This window comes from Tachysurus vachellii, chromosome 26 (genome assembly GCF_030014155.1).
Source record: "Tachysurus vachellii isolate PV-2020 chromosome 26, HZAU_Pvac_v1, whole genome shotgun sequence".
NCBI classification, from domain to species: Eukaryota; Metazoa; Chordata; class Actinopteri; order Siluriformes; family Bagridae; genus Tachysurus; species Tachysurus vachellii.
Genome location: NC_083485.1, coordinates 7592459 through 7611909, shown reverse-complemented (window position 1 = coordinate 7611909; position 19451 = coordinate 7592459). Strand labels below are relative to the sequence as shown.

Genomic DNA, 19451 nt, shown 5'->3' with positions numbered 1-19451 from the left:
TCCTCCACATGGCAGGGGAGCAGAGCAGCATACTTCATGGAGCAAGGAGGTGTAGCAAAATCCCAAGAAATTGGAGCGACATCCCCAGCAGGGCAGGGAAGCAGTGTGACATCCTTAGTGTAGCAAGGAAGCGAAACGATTTCTAAGGTGGGGTCAGGAGGGTTTTTTAATGGCTCTTAGTCCATTACTAAGTCCTTACTTAAAATCCTCTGAGGAGGATGCTGACCTTGGGCTTGGCCACGAGATGATCCAGAAGAGCGTCAAGCCTGTTTAATAAATTCTGTATTTCAAGAATCTGCTTTGTGAAAATGTCCATTATTTAAAGCACTATACAAATAGAATTTAATTGTTGGTTGACATATAAATTACATAAAAGGTGGAAAATTATCTGTTTACATAACAAAAATGACTACAAAAACGATTTTAAATACCATAACAGACACAACATTAAACCACTGAAAGGTGAAGTGAATAACATTGATTATCTTGTTAGAATGGCAAGCAAGGGGTGCAGTTAAGATGTGGTATATTAGTCATGGAGGTCAGAGTTAGTGGCATCTCAAGGGGGACCTACACAATATTAGGCAGTTATATAAGGCAATATTATGGTCTAAAGAATTGGGCTGATTGGTGTATATAAAATGTGTCTGTTTAAAAAAATGCATAGATTTTAAATATTTGAGGTCTCTCTCTCTCTCTCTCTCTCTCTCTCTCTCTCTCTCTCTCTCTCTCTCTCTCTCTCTCTCTCTCTCTCTCTCTCCTCATAGCAAGCCCCATGCAACAAGTCAAGCACACATGTGTAAGAAAGAGCTTGATTTGTGCCTTTGCCATTGCATTCATCATCAGCGTCATGCTTATTGCCGCCAATCAGATGCTCCGAAGAGGGATGAAGTGAGTCAACCACCCCATCTTTGTGCCCATCTTCTCCCCTTTTACTCATTAAATTTAAAATATCCATTTTTATGTTTCCCTATGTTAGTATTTGTAGCTAACATACTGACACTGGTGTATAAAGTAGAGATCCAAGGATAACTGTAAGCTTTATATAACCTTTAGGCCTTTATTTTGTGTCATTTATTTGTGAATATTAATAATGTTTTACTACATTTACCAGACACCCTTATCCAGGGTGACATACGTTTTTATTTCAATTTAAACAAATAAGCAATTGAGGGTTAAGGGCTTGGCTCAGGGGCCCAGCAGTGGCAGCTTGGTGGACCTGGAGTTCAAACCCATGACCTTCTGATCAGCAGTCCAACACCTTAACCACTGAGCAACCATATCCCATAGTTATACTCATATTAAATACAGATATAATATTTGTACATCCTTGATATAATATTTGTACAACTCATGAAAGAGAAACACATGGATTTTCATGGATTTGTGGAATCTCTGACAGCTTTTCCAAAAACCCTGGTCATTGAGGTCATTTTACTGGCAGGCAAGGTTAGCAAGGAAGGATCCATCTATTTTAAAATAAGCCAGGGGATAAAACCAGCAAATACAAAATACATACTAAACATTATAAAATGATGTATATAGAAATCAACTATAAAAAAACAAAAACAATTAATGGCTCAGAGTTTCTACATAAATAGATGCTCAGTTCCAAAATCAAATGTAAACTTAAACAGAACCATGCAAATATGTATATGTTAAAAAGAACACAAAAATCAAATGACATTAAACAGGTGTTAATCATAATTAGAGACAATGAATTTGAAGGGATCTTCGGATGTGAGGAGGCTTCTGGTTCCAGTGAGGGCCACAGAAATGTAAACCTCTCTTTGCATAACATTTAGAGTGCAAATGTTACATGATTAATATAAAATACACGAGAAGATCATATGTACTGTTTCCGTATATATGCATTTTTACAGTAGCAACAGGTCTTTGGCCTAAGGCTGGAGACTATGAAAACTCTTCCATAGGGAGAGTTAAGAGTTAAGGGCCAGAGAAGATGGTCTTCACAGTGGAACTAGAAATTCAGAGGACAGATAGACCTGATCTGACTGGTTGCACCCATGTCAGTTTTTCCCATGGGTGTGTGTTTCTGATCTAATTGCAATTGTTGAACACTGAAGTTTTTAGGTTTTGCTATGAACTGCAAACAAGCAGTTGTTACACAAATTGTTATTGATATTACCCTCTTCTGGTTTAAAATATGAATTGGGGCCTTCACAATGCATCACATTCTTACATATGCAGTATTATTTTAACAAAATAATTTCTCCAGTGTAGATTCTAAGGTTTCTTATTTTCATGTCTAACATTTATGCTACACATGAAAGGTTAAAAGCACATTACAAGCAACATATAGTATAAGGGGAAAACATTCCATTTTAAATATATTATAAATCATTGATTGTAATTTAAAATAATGAATTTGAATGTTTTGTGTTGTGATGATGTTTTACAATACTTAGCATTAAATAATTAAATTGTTGAAATTCTACAATATATTAGGAAACACTGCTTTATATTATACATAATTCATTAATATTTAGTTAAATGTAAATAGAAATACATCGCACTTGAGTTGCTGATTCAACTAGACTAAATATTTATAGTAAAAAGAACATTAAAATGTACTAAATTCAGATGTTTTTGTTTATGTTTAACCTGTCAATTTTGTTTGTCTCAAGAAACATTTCAGAATCATGCCAGACTAATATAAATGAACTGGATGAAGTCAAATTGTGTTTACATTTGGGATTTTATGACTTATTGAAACATTTCCTAAAATAATCTAATATCTGAGTTTGTAAAGATCAGTGGATGTAGCATAAGTACAGAAAATACATACGAACCGTGAAATTGTGATGTTATTAATAATTTTGTTGCCATGATGTTTTTGATGATTATTAAGACAAAAGAGAAAGGTTGTGAAGCCAGGCATAATACAGTTTACTTCTTTATTATTAATACATAATGCATTCTTGTTGAACTGTTTTATAATGCAGTATACAATAAAACAGTATTTATGATCTGTATCATAGGTGAAATCTAAATACTCCTGTTAAAATGGAAGGATTGGTAATGTTAAAAATTGTAAACACTAAATAACATCAGAGCCTTTTCTATAATAACTACAATACCCTGTCTGCATAAGTGTGCACACCCCTAAACTAATAATGAGTTAGAACCTTTAGATTTTATCATGACATTCAATATTTTGGCATAAGGGTCAGTGATATTGGCACATCTTGATTTGAATATATTTTGCCATTCTTCTTTGCAAAGACATTCTAACTGGGAATCCCCTATGCACAGCCCTCTTCAGGTCACCCAGCAGAATTCTTGTATTGGATTTAGACCTGGACTCTGGTAGGTCTATTCCAAAACACTAATTTTGTTTTGGGGAAGACATTTCTTACATGACATTACTGTAAAATATATCTATATTTAATAAACTTTACAAAAAAGTTATCAGGACATCAAAAACAGAATTTGACAGCAATAATAGTGTTTTTACTCACCAGTTTGAGCAATATTATGTAACATGCATATATAAATTATACAATGAGACAGGTGAAGTAAATCTTTAGCTAATAAATCATGCAGTGACTGAAAATTTTGTTTACACTTAAAATAGTTTTGTTTAAACTATATTTTTTTAGCTGCAAGTGCAATCAAGATTTATACATATTTAATTTTTTAGCATCTTTAACAAAATATCACCATCTGGTCACCAAGAATAATAAAATAATATGAAATGTTGTGTATGTAAACTGTATTGTGTATATACACTATATAAGAATATACCAATAATGTTAGAACTATAGTGTGCTAAAATGTGCTAGATATCATGTGAGCAATTGAATTAAATTAGTGGTGTTCATCGGTTGTTTTTATGTTTTTACTGACTGAATTGGTGACTGAATTTGTGTTTTGTTCTATTCAGTCTCTAGTGTGCCTGTAGACTGTAAGAAATTCCAGTCTACTATGTGTGTGTGCACGTGTGTATGTTTTCAATGAATTGGGGTGTGATATGATGGTCAAGTTTCCACAAATCTATGGTCATACAGTGTTAAATGACTGTATTTTGCACACAAAGATTATTTCAGCCCCAGTCATTATGGACTTTGCCTCTCCATCCTTCAGCATGCAGGAGAAGAAGTGATGGAGGAAGATCTGGCATGGAAAGCAGAAACGTTGGAACTTCAGTATCTTTAACTTCAGTTTCTTCTTCCAGTTTTAATACACTAAAACACAAAAAGACCCAGGTCATGTTATGGAAGCCCAAACAGATGCAAATCACCTATGCTGAAACTAAGTGTGGTTGAAATACATGTCATGCTTATACATCATGTATCCAATAAAATGAACTTAAATGATAATGGTTTTACATCCGTGGTTCCTATAGGTAAACAAACAAATAAGGAAACAAATACCTGTATACGCATTTATACATTTTAATCAGATAGAATGCATGTTAACAAGCCTTCCGAATACCATGTCATGACTACCACTAATGTGAGTGAAGCCAATTTGACTTCTGAATCACACTGAACAGCAAAAACATTTTTTACATTCTATCAGTTCATACCTGATTCATAAAGGTAAAAAATTGAGTTTTAATTGGTCAGATTTTCAACATAACTGTAAATGTGTATTGTGATAAAGTGACACCCAGTTTGTTGTTGTGCGTTCTGACTCATAACAACTATGGCAATATTGAGTGGCTAAAACTACTTAATTTGTAATTTTCAAAGTAAACTCTGCTCTGCTGGGGGTTCAACAATTGTGTTAATTTTATTAATTAATTCATAACACAGGGATGTTAAAAGTTTAATTCTAAAATGTTGAAAAGTGGCTCTGAGAATAATGCCATGTGTAATACAAATCACAGGAAAACGAGCTGCATTTTGTTAATTATTGATGTCAAGACAGAGAAACTAAGGAAGAATAAAAAACAACTATTTATAGCATTTTAACCTAAATGAACTAACTTGCAAACATTTGTGCAAAATGATGCCATTCATTAATAAAAAAAATTTAAGGTGTCTCTTGTACTGAAAAAGTTCAAATTATAAATGCTACCGCTAAATTGTGTACTGTTTTGACATCGTTAATGCTTTTATCCAAATTAATTTGTCTTGCAATTTAAACTTAATGATCAGCTTAACCTTTCTTTACCCTGTGAGCTACCACTGCCTATTATATATCATCCATCATCATGCTTGCATAGTTAAAGGTGCCAAATTAGATACAATCTGAATCTCAAAAACCTGATTGGATACTTACCATAGCAAAGTACTAGCTTATAAAAAGCTAGAACAAAATTAAAATGCGTACGTTTTCTCAAAATTGGCTTTATTAGTTAAACCACAATTTTACATTGACATTTTCAGACATGACAAAAAATTATGCTTTTCTATGGATTCTATACAAACCTTTCAACCTGTACATTTTTTACATTTGAAATTTCAATGAAATTAAATATTAGCATTAAGATTCCTGGTTGTAATAACTATGATGCAATATTTAATTCAATTATTACAATTTTTTTACACCATTCACAAGGTATGCTGGTATTAATTAAGGACTCTGACATTTGTAGTACAAACAATAGGTCTTTTCACTTTGTGCTAATTAAACCAAATCAGCCAAGTTAGTGATCCACGAATCCCATATGATGTTCTCCACACACTGATGAGATTATGATGATGTTATTTTATTGACTAAACTTCATAAAAAAAAGTTATCAGGACATCAAAAACATAATTTGACAGCAATAATAGTGTTTTTACTCATCAGTTTGAGCAGTATTATGTAACATGCATATATTTACAAGTGAGACAGATGAAGTAAATCTTTAGCTAATAAATCATGCAGTGACTGAAAAATCTGTTCACACTTTTTAAACTGTATTTTTTAGCTGCAAGTACAATCAAGGTTTATATATATTTAATTTTTAAGCATGTTTAAAGGTGGGGTTTCCGATTTTTGAAATCCAATGTTGACATAAAATCACCAAAACAAACACGCATCTAACCCAAATGGGTCCCACCCCTGTATTGATAGCTCCACCCACACATACATACGTAACCCAGGCAAATAATGGAAAGAAATGTGTCTATCATAGCTGAAGGGAAGAACAATACGATTGCAGATAAACAAACAAGCAAAAATGACACACAAGCATAATCATGCAAAGGACGGCATATATTAGTTCTGTGAAACAAGGCAAAACCAACGTTACTCACCTATCGAGAAGGAAAAAAACAACCTTGGCGTCTTAAGTAAAGTTAGCCGCATATTCACAGATTGGAGTTTCCCGGGTCAATAACTCCTGAGCTAAATGCTGTTACTAGCAAAACACGGTTGTAACTGCCTCTCTACATTACGATAGAAAAGGTGTTATTTGTGTAGTAACAGTGTTTAGCTCAGGAGTTATTGACTCAGGAAACTCCAATCTGTGAATATGCGGCCAACTTCCCGCTCCTTCAGTTCTCTCCAGCGCTGGAAAGCTGATCCTATATTAACACGGGTCCTACTTCTTTCCTTATCGTAAGCCTTTTTTCGCATTCTTTCTTGTTTTTATCCTCCATGTCAATGTTAAAACCGCTTTCTGCTAATGTCACACATGCGCACTGAACACTCTCTCCGCCGCATATTGACAAGACCCGCCCCTTTCTGCTCATTGGCTACATGTTTTTTTGTTTTTTGTTTAGTACTCGGCCCGACTGTTTTCTGAAGCATTTCTCAAAAATCGGAGACCCTACCTTTAAATTAACAAAATATCAAGAATAACAAAATAATATGAAAGTATTGTTATACAATTTACATGTTGTGTATGTAAGCTGTATTGTATATATACTATATAAGAATATACCAATAATGTTAGAACTAGTGTGCTAAAATGTGCTAGATATCATGTGAGCAATTGAATTAAATTAGTGGTGTTCATCGGTTGTTTTTATGTTTTTACTGACTGAATTGGTGACTGAATTTGTGTTTTGTTTTATTCAGCCTCTATTGTGCCTGTAGACTAACAAATTCCAGTCTACTATGTGTGTGTGCAAGTGTGTGTGTTTTCAATGAATTGGGGTGTGATATGATATTCAAGTGTCCACAAATCTATGGTCATACAGTGTTAAACGACTGTATTTTGCACACAAAGTTTATTTCAACCCCAGTCATTATGGACTTTGCCTCTCCATCCTTCAGCATGCAGGGGAAGAAGTGATGGAGGAAGATCTGGCATGGAAAGCAGAAACGTTGGAACTTCAGTACATTTAACTTCAGTTTCTTCTTCCAGTTTTAATACACTAAAACACAAAGACCCAGGTCATATTATGGAAGCCCAAACAGATGCAATTCACCTATGCTGAAACTGAGTGTGGTTGAAATCAGATATGAACTGATTCATAAAGGTAAAAAGTTGAGTTTTAATTGATCAAATTTTCAACATAACTGTAAATGTGTATTGTGATTATGTGACACCCAGTTTGTTGTTGTGCGTTCTGACTCATAACAACTATGGCTAAATTGAGTGGCTAAAACTACTTAATTTGTAATTTGCAAAGTAAACTCTGCTCTGCTGGGGGTTCAACAATTGTGTTAATTTTATTAATTAATTCATAACACAGGGATGTTAAAAGTTCAGGAAACCCTACTGCCTTAACTAAGTCGTCCAAAAAAATTAAATTCCGCTGCACAAAAGGCTGTCAAGTGCATCTCGGAGAATAGTGCGGACGCGCTTTACACTGCGAGCAGGCACGCGCACCACACGGCCGAAATGAGAGAAAGATGTGGTCCGTCACTGTCTGGAGGATAACTAGCCAGTTGATAAAACACGTGTCCGCAAAATTTTTAATGTTGTTTTGCACTCTTGTTATTTCAATTTTATATTTAGTGTTAAATAAATAATTGTTAAATGTAGTACAGAGTCTGTGGTCTATCTCACAAAGAAGCGCCGCCCCGCCCCTAGCATACCCTACCACCTTAACTAACAAATTTTCTGCGGGAAACCCTGAAGTTTAATTCTAAAATGTTGGAAATCAGCTCTAAGAATAGTGCCATGTGTAATACAAATCACAGGAAAACGTAGCAAAGTACTAGCTCATAAGCTATAACAATTAAAATGCGTATATTTCCATAAAATTGGCTTAAATTAGTTAAACCACATTTTTACATTGACATTTTTAGACATGACAAAAAATCATGCTTTTCTAGGGATTCTATACAAACCTTCCTGATGACAATGCTGCCCTTTTCTCTCTCCTGGAAAGCCACTCCTCTAGTGAAGGTTTAATGGAGGGTTCCTCTTGGTCCAAGTCCACCTCGTGCAGTTTTTCTTCTGCTAACACATTGAGGGACTGCTTATTTATTGTTCTAGTTCAAGTTTTAAAGAAAATAGAAGTTCTGCCCTGCACATTTACTATGCATTTGTCCTGCACATTTACTATGCATTTGTTTTTAGCAAAAAATGTCTTGTGAATTCAATCTTGTGTGGGCTTTATCAAATACTTAAATTGGTGGGTAGCCTAGCAGTGCAGAATTCTATTATTCAGTGTGATTTATATTTTTTATATGGTTATGCTGGGCTCTGTCCCAGACCACCACTAAATTTTTATCAATTTATTTCTCAGTTTGAAGTCACATACAGAACTCAGCTTACATGCAAGCCTGTGTGACATGCTATAAATCAATACACCAAGCTTACATCCAAGCTGGATAACCATCTGGGCCAATTACTAATTTATTCATGACCTGCCAACTTCACTAAATGAGTTAAAGACTCCGGTTGGTTAGTTTCATTCTTTTTGCAATGACAAATCTTGTGGACTAGGAATGTGTGCTGGCAGAAGGACTTAATCAGGCAGAAGCTACTGAGTGGCAGATACCAAAGCCTTAGTATAGATGCCAAAATTGTATAGACTAAGAATGTTGAGCGTGAATTATACTATAATATTGGTCTCCTCCACTTGAAATAAAAGGCTTAACATATGCATGACCACACCCTGTGTACAAAGAAGGTTTATAAAGACATGTTCTGCCAAGATTGATGTGAAAGATGTGGCCAGCACAGAGCCCCGTTCTCAACTCTACTTTTCACTTTTGGGGTGAACTGGATCAAGGTGCCAGGCTTTCTTGCCCAACAGTATTGGACTTTGTTAATGCTTTAGTGGCTGGCTGAGCAGTGAAATCGCCACAGCTATATTACAAATGTAGTGGAAAGAATTTCCAGAAGAATGGAGGTTATTATAAATTCAGAGGGACTAAATCTGGAAATGTATGTTGAAAAAGCACATGATGGTCAATATATAAAGGATCTTACCATTAATATGTTGCTCCAAATTCTTCATATCCTGTTCAGACATATGTGAGTACCGGCAGCTGGGGCCAAATACACACTGACCTGAAAGTGAGGACTATTTTCAGAATGCAGTCAAACACAAAATATAGTACAGTGATAACACAATTCCTCCCACCACCTTAACCCCAAAGGTAATCAGCCAAGACTTTGTTTTGTAAACAACCCTGGAAAAAAATCCATATGCCTGCTAAATTTGCAAGCTGTTTGATATAAAAAGGTTTTGAACAAACATAAATCAGCACTTTCCAACCTTAAATTGTATTGGTTGCTATACTATATTAAAGTAAAAACAAATAATAATACTAAAATAAAAGCTAAAACTTTCAATAACCCGGTTGCACAGAATGGGCACACCATTTTATAATTAAGGGTATTGAATCACATTCAAACTTGTGTTCATCAATTAGGTAATTCTGATTAACTCCAAATAATGGTCAGTTATTCCCAACATATTTTTTACAAACTTGGTTTCATATGACTACTGAATCCATGGCCTGTAAAGAACTTACAAACTTTGTACAGGTTTTCAGTAGTGAAATATATTGGTCAAGACAAAGGTACAAAAGTATTTCCAAAGCATTAGCCCTGTTATACTACAATATATTAAATTCAATATTATTAGTATAGTACTTTTAACAATGGACATTGTCTTAAAGCATAAGGTAATAATGGCAACTAAAATCTCCCTGAGATGATATAAGGAGGAAACCTTGAGAGGAACCAGACTCAAGTGGATGACACTGAAATGTCTGATAAAAAATAATTTCCTTTCTACAACTGTGGAAAGTCAGGTTGGTTTTATGTAACCAGGGCAATTTATCATTTTGAGCAATTTATCAATCAGCATAATTTCTAAGCTCACCATAGATTTCACACTAATTTCTTCCTTGATTGCCACAACAGAAGTTCAAAGCTGGTGCCATAGTCACAAAATAAAGGCCATCAACAACATTTGGAAAAACAGGACACCACAGTCAAAAGGAAAATTTTTTTACACAAAAAAGACAGCTTATCACCTTAGCTTATCACCTAAGCATCAAAATGAAGCATTGTGGTGGCACCATAATATGGAAATGCTACAAGTCAACAAAAGAATGTCTTTAGATGATCAACATTTTGGAATGGCTCAGTAACAGCCCAATCTGAACCCAAACCAAGTGGAAGATTCCAATTTCTGGTCTGGAGCGTTAAAACGATGGATAGATTTAAATGCATTCTATATTACTAAAATCAAGAGATACTATGTTGAAAGACTTTTACTTAAAAACAAAACACAGTGCTGTTTTGCAAGCAAAAATTATTTAACAGATTAATTGTTAAGGGGTGTACAGACTTGTGGGTGTAATGGGTTACTGTTTTTTTCTTTGTTTGTTTTTAAACCCCCTAAAGATTTTCACTTCAACATTGTTAGTCATTAAAGGTGAAGATAAAAGAAAAGAAAGAAAGAAAGAAAGAAAGAAAGAAAGAAAGAAAGAAAAGATAAGACATTTTAACAGTTTAGATTTTTAGTATGTCTCTGTCTAGTCACTCGATCCGGAAGCGATACCTGTCTGCAGAAATTTCCTGCACGCTTGTTTTGCTCTCTCGTCCTGGAGAACTGCAACTGCATCTAAAACACAAATATCAGACGAAACAGCTAAAAAAATCTCGACCTTGCCCAACACACTGACGAAATGCTTATTACCTCGGAAGCTAGCCCAACATACTGACGAAATGCTTATTAACTCGGAAGCTAGCCCAACATACTGACGAAATGCTTATTACCTCGGAAGTTGTCGAACCAAGCTTTTTTTGCTCTGTGGTGCTGGACGCCATTCAGATGTTTCTTTCTGTTGTGCAGTGTGTCTTGGAAGCTGCGATTACAGTAATCGCAATGATACCGCTTTCCCATTTCTCTTTAAACCAACTTTAGAAACCTCTGCAGTGGAATTTCTCAGAAAGATCTATTAACAGTTATCTATGATCACCATTGGGTTCTAAACGCCTTTACAGCGCTCCCTACCTTTAAATGAGTTATAATAGAAATCAACGAACAGATACATTCGCTGGGTAATATTAAAAATAAGTAAATAAATTCAATACAGTTCAACGTTGGCTAGCTAGTTGATAAAGAAGGGCGGACTTTGTCAAGCCATCAAGGTCAAAGTGCGCATGTCCGATATACCCGCGTGATGCTGTGGGCGGTGTCCTCTGTTGGGTCCATAAAGGCATAGATATCTATGCCATAATCACGTACACTTAAAACAACCTGAAGTGTTCTTTTATTTATAATGCTATATGATTAAGGCATTACGATTCTTTTAAATTATTGCAGACAAAATATACTGTAGATAAAATACACAGAGCAACAGTACAATACAGTACAGATATACTCACTGCAAATATGAGTATACACTTTTGCAGATAAACTCACTGCAAAAGTGTATCAATGTACAAACATACAAACTCGCAGAAAACATCAGAAAAGAACATAACGTATATAACATATTTGTGTAAATTAACAAACAAATGAACTAATAAAATATCACACACACACACACACACACACACACACACACACACACACACACACACACAAAACATACAAAAATATACATTATTATATATAAACCAGGGGGGCACGGTGGCTTAGTGGTCAGCACGTTCGCCTCATACCTCCAGTGTTGGGTGTTCAATTCCCACCTCCGCCTTGTGTGTGTGGAGTTTGCATGTTCTCCCCGTGCCTCGGGGGTTTCCTCCGGGTACTCCGGTTTCCTCCCCCGGTCCAAAGACATGCATGGTAGGTTGATTGGCATCTCTGGAAAATTGTCCCTAGTGTGTGATTGCGTGAGTGAATGAATGAATGAGTGTATGTGTGTGTGTGTGTGTGCCCTGCGATGAGTTGGCACTCCGTCCAGGGTGTATCCTGCCTTGATGCCCAATGACGCCTGAGATAGGCACAGGCTCCCCATGACCCGAGAGTAGTTCGGATAAGCGGTAGAAGATGAATGAATGAATGAATATATAAACCACAGCTGCCCAACCAACATTTGATGAAAATGAAAATAAAAGTCAACATCTCCCAGATCTGTATATTATTCAGCCACTTGGGTGTTTGGTAGGAGTGAGTCAGGAACCATTTCCTCCACCAGCATCACATAGTGCACACTGTGCAGGAACTGTATGTCATTTCCAAGACAAAGCCAATTTGTCTTATACATACATTTCAGTCAGGACCACTTGAGTCAAAATAAAGTCCATTCTTTTCGACGTATTTAAATTTTTATTTGCAAGCTTGTTAAAATTACATTTGGCGGTATGGCTCTGTTCTGAATTCCCCATCCTTTTCATGAGCTAGATGAAAGCTAGTCAGGGAACAGCAGCAGCTTCTGGGGACAAACTCCCATTTAAAACTGGGAAAAGCAGCAAGACAAAATCCCCCCCAAACAGACTATACCAGGCAATCATCCCTGGCTCTTCCTGCTAAACCGAAGAGCCAGCAGAGGATTAAAACGAGCGTTTCACTAAGCCAATCTTATTAGTAATAATAATAATTAATTAATAATAATAATAATAATAACAATAATAATAATAAATAATAATAATAAAACACCAACAGACCTACATAAAGTTAGCAAGAGAAATACAGCTAGAGCTAATGAATTAGTAAAAAGCCCATTAGTTACTGAATACCTTTTTAATGTCGATTTAGACCGCTACACATTGGCTTGGCAGTACTTGGCTGCTGAATTGGCAGTACTTGGCAGTACTTGGCTGCTGAATGCAATAAGATTGAAGGGTCAGACCAAGCTGGCTGGCGCTGAAACCGGACACAGGAGGTGGAATTTCTGAAATTCAAATCGAGAAAGAGAATCAGCGATTTGATTATTTAAACCTGGAATGTGAACAGCTCGAAAATTAAGTTATCCATGACAGATAGCCAAGTAAGGTGCCTGACGAATCTGTTGATAAACGGAACTGATGAGCGACCTTTGTTGATAATATTAACAGTTGCCTCATTGTCACAAAAAACAGAATTAGTTTTCTAGACCATTGTTTTCCCCACAGAATACAAGCTATCACTATGGGATATAATTCCAACAGAGCAGTGGACATGTTATTATCAGGCACGGAAAGCAGTTCCTTTGGCCATTTACTAGCAACCACTGACCATTAAACCCCCACAAAACCAACGGAAGGCGCAGCATCTGTATACCATTTAAGGCTCCAGAACATCATGATGAGAGAGAGAAGAAAAAAAGAGAAATGCCATTCCAATTTTTCAAAGAGCAAAGACCTGAACCTTTTTTAACGTTCCACTCCTGGTTCAGCTACCTTTAGGGACAGCAGCAGAGGAGAGCTCGTAGCAGAGGAGAGCTCGCAGCAGAGGAGAGCTCGCAGCAGAGGAGAGCTCGCAGCAGAGGAGAGCTCGCAGCAGAGGAGAGCTCGCAGCAGAGGAGAGCTCCATTTAATGCCAAATAAATGCCACTGCGATGGATGTAAAGGTATAACTTTGAAGGCATCTGAAATATCTGCCTTTACAAGCAATGCACCCCTACCTGCTAATCATCCTAATTGTGTCCTCAACGGTTGCATAAAACAGAGAAACCGGAGCCAGAGGAATAAGACTGTTAATACTCTGCATCATTATGAGGTGCGGACAAGTCAAAAATTAAGCACTTCTTTCCTGAATATTTTTTGAGTAGCTATCCCTATAGGATTAATCCAACAATTTGAGAAAGGAGATTTTTCAAAAAGCCCAATAAGAAATCCTTTCCTACAGTAACTTCCTTTTCCAATAAATAATCGACAATTTTAGGTTCTTTAACAGCAGAAAGCAAATTATTACAGGAAAAAGAATGAGTAGCAACCAAGACAATCCTGCAAAAACCTTAGTTAGTAACCTTAGTCCAGTTATTAAATAATTGATGAAGCAGCGGTTAGGATGCTTTCTCAGTGCCTGTCCCAGCTTTGGAAAATTGATTTTTATTTTATACAACAAGCATGTTGCATATCCACTAAGCTATAGTGGAGACGGCAGGGGAAGCGTCACCCTGTCTAAGCATAAATACAACAAGCATGTTGCTGGGAACTTATTTTTTACTCTAGAACAGAAACACAATACAAGCAGAGCCAGATTATCAATCTGCCAGGTCACTATTTTTCTTTCGCTGGACACTGCTGTAGAGCTTCTACAAGGAGAGAGATTTAATCAAGCTTTTTATTGCTGGCTAACATTTAACCATTGTCAAGTTTAAGAAGTTAGACCATTTGTCAATAAATATTTCCTGACGGATTTCCTTTAGTATATAATACATGAAAAATGGACTCAGTTGAACAGAGGAATCAGCTGTTATAATCGCTAACTATTTATACACATTTTGCATTCTTTTCAATGAATCAAAATCTTTTATAGCATGCATTTGGCAGCATTGTGAGTAACTTATGAAATCGCAATGTGATATTTGAGGCTCCCTGTGCACTGCTGCGATCTGTTCCACTTCCAAGCCCAGTAAACTAGAGCTGCAGATCAATTATTGCCAGGGAAGCGTCACCCAGGGTGACTGGAAGCATGTGAACCGAAGCATAAAACAGGAAAATTGGGGCGAGGAATAACATAACCTAGCATGACATAGCATAACATACATAACATAGCCTAACATGACGTAACATAACCAAACGTAACTTACTGTACATAGCCTAACATGACGTACCATACCTAGCTTAACCTGATGTAACGTAACATGGCCTAACATACCGTAATATAACATAGCAAGGCATAGCATAACATAACGTAACATAATGCCTAGCGAGGCATAGCATAGCATAACGTAACATGACGCCTAGCAAGGCATATCATAACGTAACATAGCCTAGCAGGGCATAGCATAACGTAACATAACATAGCCTAGCGAGTCCTAGCATAACGTAACATAATGCCTAGCAAGGCATGGCATAATGTATCACAACAGCCTAGCGACCTTAAAGAGTATTTCATCAGAATCAGAATCAGATTTATTGGCCAAGTGTGTTGACATACACAAGGAACTTGGTTCCAGCAGTCTGTGACTCTCAAAGGTACTGACAAATAACAATACTATACAAGAAAACAATGCAGACGATGAGATGCAAGTTAGTTCATTAACTAATAAGCAAAAGCTGTGTGGAATGGAAAGCAGCGCTCATGCTGCAGGTAGAGTACTGAGGTGAGAGAACGTTTCTCTTATTATTAGATTCACAAAAAAGGATGCAGCAGAGAAATTTAGCCTTTATTCTGCTGCTTCAAAAGGAAGACAATATTCTGAGTTGAATTTAATCAGCCTATAGAATAAAAGTCTGCATCCAAATATTTCCAAAGAAAACTGTCATGCAAAATTACAGAATAATCAAAGTTATAAAATAAAATAAAATAAAAAATTATTTATATACTGTATACGTCCAATGAGGTCAATGAGGGATGTTACATTTGTGAAGAAAATATGAGAAAACTCTTGTCACCCATTCTTGAGACCATTTATAGAGACCACATGGAAAAAGTTCCTGAGCACTAGAGATTTTAGCACTTATATAGAAACAAGAGCCCCTATAAACATGAGACACTTTTCTAAATGCCCAATCTCCATGGAAACCAGAGCTAAGGCTTATTCAGCACAACATTAGAAGTCATCTAAAATACTAACCCTCGCTTGGCACTGGCTACACAGACAGGCGGCAGGGTCCTTGTTGAAATAACAGCTGTATGGGTGGTTGTGCTTGTGTGTGAGAGCACGTGTGTGAGACTAGGGATCAAACAGCTGTCGTGTAGTTATAGGCAAGTTGAAGTACATTCAGACACCGTCATAACTGAGAAAGCCACATCAAGGAAAAATATGTATGATAAACATCCTTAAAATTAAGCCACAACAATGAATATGTTAAGGATTAATTAGCAATAATAAAATCATTTATTGACTGGGTGAAAATAGAAATACTTTCTTTATTTTAAGCTCAAATCACCAAATACCATGAAAATGTTTGTGTCTTATGCATGTCTGTCTCACCTGCATCCTCATTCACAGAAAGTACCTTAAAATACACTGGGTGCATGAGGTTTGATCAGCCGCTACAGTTGAACAGGAGCGGAAAATTATTAGCGTGATAAAATCAAAAAAGAGAAGTAGGATTGGGAGAGTGGGAAAAGTGGGATCTGGAAATCTGTCACTGCGGCCATCCCCCAGAGCCAGCCAACCTCAGGCCTGAGATTTAAGGGGAATTAAACCCTCGGCAAACAAACTCACTCTTACAAACACAGACCCCCCAGTGAGCTAGAAGGGCTCATGTCTCACTGTACACACGGGGTGAGAGACAACAAGGCATGCCATCAGGGCCTGGCTGATAAAAAGCACATGCCTGGCATAGCAAGGCATAACGAGGCATAGCATGGCATGGCATGACCCATCGTGACGTGCATAGCAAAGCATAGCATAACCTTATCTTATAACATAGTGTAACATACAATAACATAACCTAGCATAGCATAACATACATAGCATAGCGAAGCGAAGCATAACCTAACGTAGTGTAGCATAACAGACTGTACAACACGCCAGCCCTTAGGTCGCTTCCGGCTCAACAAAACGCACCATTATACACGAACATGCACTCCGTATCGATTAACCGTAAGTTCAAAGCGTATTCAAACTTCCCTTTCGGCTCGAGTATACTAATAGTAATAAATACCGCTTATAGTTCCATATCGCGAAAACAGGAGATAGCTTGCAGTTTAAATTCTAAATAGCCGCCGAGTTTAAATCGCAGCTGCAGCAATGCAGAGGAAACAGCCAAGCAGACAGACTGAAAATGCATTTAAATAGGGTGCCCTGTTTGAAAGGGACCAATTGCACGCTTAGGAATCAGATCAGCTGATGGGCTGGGTTAGAAATCTTTTGACAATCAGCTGATAGCCGAGCTTGACTATGTGGCCTGCCTGAACTGAAGCTGAATGCTATATAAATATACATATATATAATTCATACATACATACAGTCATGTGAAAAAATTAGCCCATCAAATTCTGAGTATTTCTTTTTTAAAATAGCTAAACATATAGGCATTTGATCATTATTTTAACAATATTAGAAGATTTAAGTAATATAACTAAACAAATAATACCAATGAAAAGTCTTTGTTCAATGATCTATAAAATATAATTAAAACAAATCCAATTTTTGGTGAAGAAAATGTAAGGACACCCCCACATTTATGTGTACTTAAAATAAATAAAATTACCTACAGGTGTTTCACATGAGGTGCAAATTATTAGAACATTGTTACAGAGCATTTGCCTTATTTAAACATCAGATATTTAGTTTGGTTTGCTCTTAATTGTTGAAGTGAGAGGTATCACCATGGTAAGATCCAAAGAGCTCTTTGAGACCTTCAATAAAGAACATGGTTTATGCTTATGAGTCTGGTAAGACATATAAAAAGATCCCAAAAGAATTTGCAATAAGCCATTCTACTATCCAGAAATCATTTACAAGTGGATAACATTTAAAACAACTGCCAACATGGACAGGTCAGGCCATCTAAGCAAATTCTTCCCAAGAGCAGACCGCAAGTTGCTTAAATAAGTCTCCAAAACCCCTCAAATATCACCATGGGACCTACAGCAAGCTCTTGATGTCAAAATGCATGAATCTACTATCAGAAAGCGACTGCACGACTTTAATTATCATGGGAGGTGTACAAGGAGGAAACCTTTGCTGTCTAAGAAAAACATGAGGGCAAGACCACAGAGACAAAGGCCAAAACATCTGGAATAATGTTCTTTGGACAGATGAGTCTAAAATTTCATTATTTGGACACCATGACAGGGCACGTTTGGCATAAACCGAATACCATTTCATGAAAAGAACCTCATACCAACTGTGAAACATTGAGATATGTGTGTTATGGTTTGGGGATGCTTTGCTGCAGCAGGACCTGACCAACTCACCATCTGACCACTGAATATGTGTGTGCATCTCAAAAAAAAAATTCCACATCCTTTAATACACTTTTTTCAGTTTGAAATTGACTTGATTTCCCCACATTAAACAGTCTTGCAGAAGAGTTTTGCTCTTTTTAGGTAACTTTTGGTGTTATTGTATTCTCTGTTGGAGGAATCATTCCTGTGGACACCATTGCCATTTCTCAGCACTGCACAAGCTTACGATTGTGATTGATGAGGTGAGCATCTACAGAGTCCTTCATATCCTTGTGCAGCACAAGCAGTGGCAAACAGAACAGAACTCAGAGCCCCTCTCAGAGGCGACACATCAGCGGGTAGGTTAAGGTTTCAGCCAATTAACAATTGTTCATGATATCCACAAATGGAAACAGTGAAAATTGCAAACAGGTTTGTTGAGTAACATATTTTGTGAGCAAATACCCATGGCTATGGAATAGTGCAAAGTAAAGTAATGCACTTTCAGGGCTAAGCCCTTATCCAAAGAATCCATGCGCCATTGAAAAGAACCATGTTAGCATAGGTAAACATGGGGGCCATGGGACGGGGGTCATCCAACAGCGTACTGTATGCCATGAGTAACGCTCAGAGAGTATTGGATAGGAGCATGATTAAGGATGGGCACAAAGTGAAGTTGGGGACCATAAGGACTCCATGGCACATGCCTCACCAATCATGGCTCTGCAGGCTGATCACTGGAAGTGGGTCGGTGGCAACAAGAACAGGACACCTCCAGGGTAGGGTTCAGTGACGGCACATGTAGGGTTGAAGTGTTGGCGGCGACAGATAGGGGACTGGGCATATCTGCACCTGCACAAAACACTTAACAGACAGACAAATGGCATACACAACAGTGCACAGTTTTAACTTTTCATAGCAGTCTTCTTTCAGCGGCAGGTTCTCCAAGGTGGACTCGGAAAAAGAGTCAGTAGCACGTAATTGCACATATTGGCCAAAATGTCATGAATAGTTTTGTCAAGAAGGCTGTGAAACAGAGGTATACAGCATGCCACAAAGGTGATTACAGCGAGGATAATGAGAAGAGTCATGCCTAAGTGCATCAAGCCAGCCATCCAGTCAAGTGAGAAAAGCCAGTGGTACCATTCAGGCACATGCTCAGCGTTATTATGGACCATCTCAACTAGTTTTCATTTG

The 19451-nt window shown here is 37.0% G+C and overlaps 2 protein-coding genes across 4 annotated transcripts in view; one reads left to right on the top strand and one right to left on the bottom strand.

Moving 5' to 3' along the window:
- cabp7b (calcium binding protein 7b) overlaps positions 1 to 1108 on the top strand; it is a 42629-nt gene extending 41521 nt beyond the window's left edge. The window contains exon 6 of the mRNA XM_060863099.1: positions 768 to 1108. Within this exon, the coding sequence (XP_060719082.1) occupies positions 768 to 895 (128 nt within the window). The 3' untranslated portion in view covers positions 896 to 1108. The remainder of the gene's footprint in view (positions 1 to 767) is intronic.
- A 1796-nt stretch (positions 1109 to 2904) lies between these two features.
- Positions 2905 to 11473, bottom strand: zmat5 (zinc finger, matrin-type 5). Of its 3 annotated transcripts, none has more exons than XM_060863111.1 (5): positions 11093 to 11473; positions 10875 to 10937; positions 9290 to 9370; positions 8200 to 8311; positions 2905 to 4208 (listed from the first exon to the last, which is right to left on the bottom strand). In XM_060863111.1, exons 1-5 carry the CDS (start codon positions 11217 to 11219, stop codon positions 4067 to 4069), a joined length of 525 nt encoding a protein of 174 aa, XP_060719094.1. In that variant the 5' UTR covers positions 11220 to 11473; the 3' UTR covers positions 2905 to 4066. The 3 variants fall into 3 exon arrangements, with proteins under 3 accessions (XP_060719094.1, XP_060719093.1, XP_060719095.1); XM_060863110.1 differs by lacking the exon at positions 2905 to 4208 and adding an exon at positions 5303 to 7277 and having other exon boundaries at positions 11093 to 11471; XM_060863112.1 differs by lacking the exon at positions 2905 to 4208 and adding an exon at positions 5303 to 7277 and having other exon boundaries at positions 8200 to 8308; positions 11093 to 11470.
- Between the last annotated feature and the right edge of the window lie 7978 nt (positions 11474 to 19451).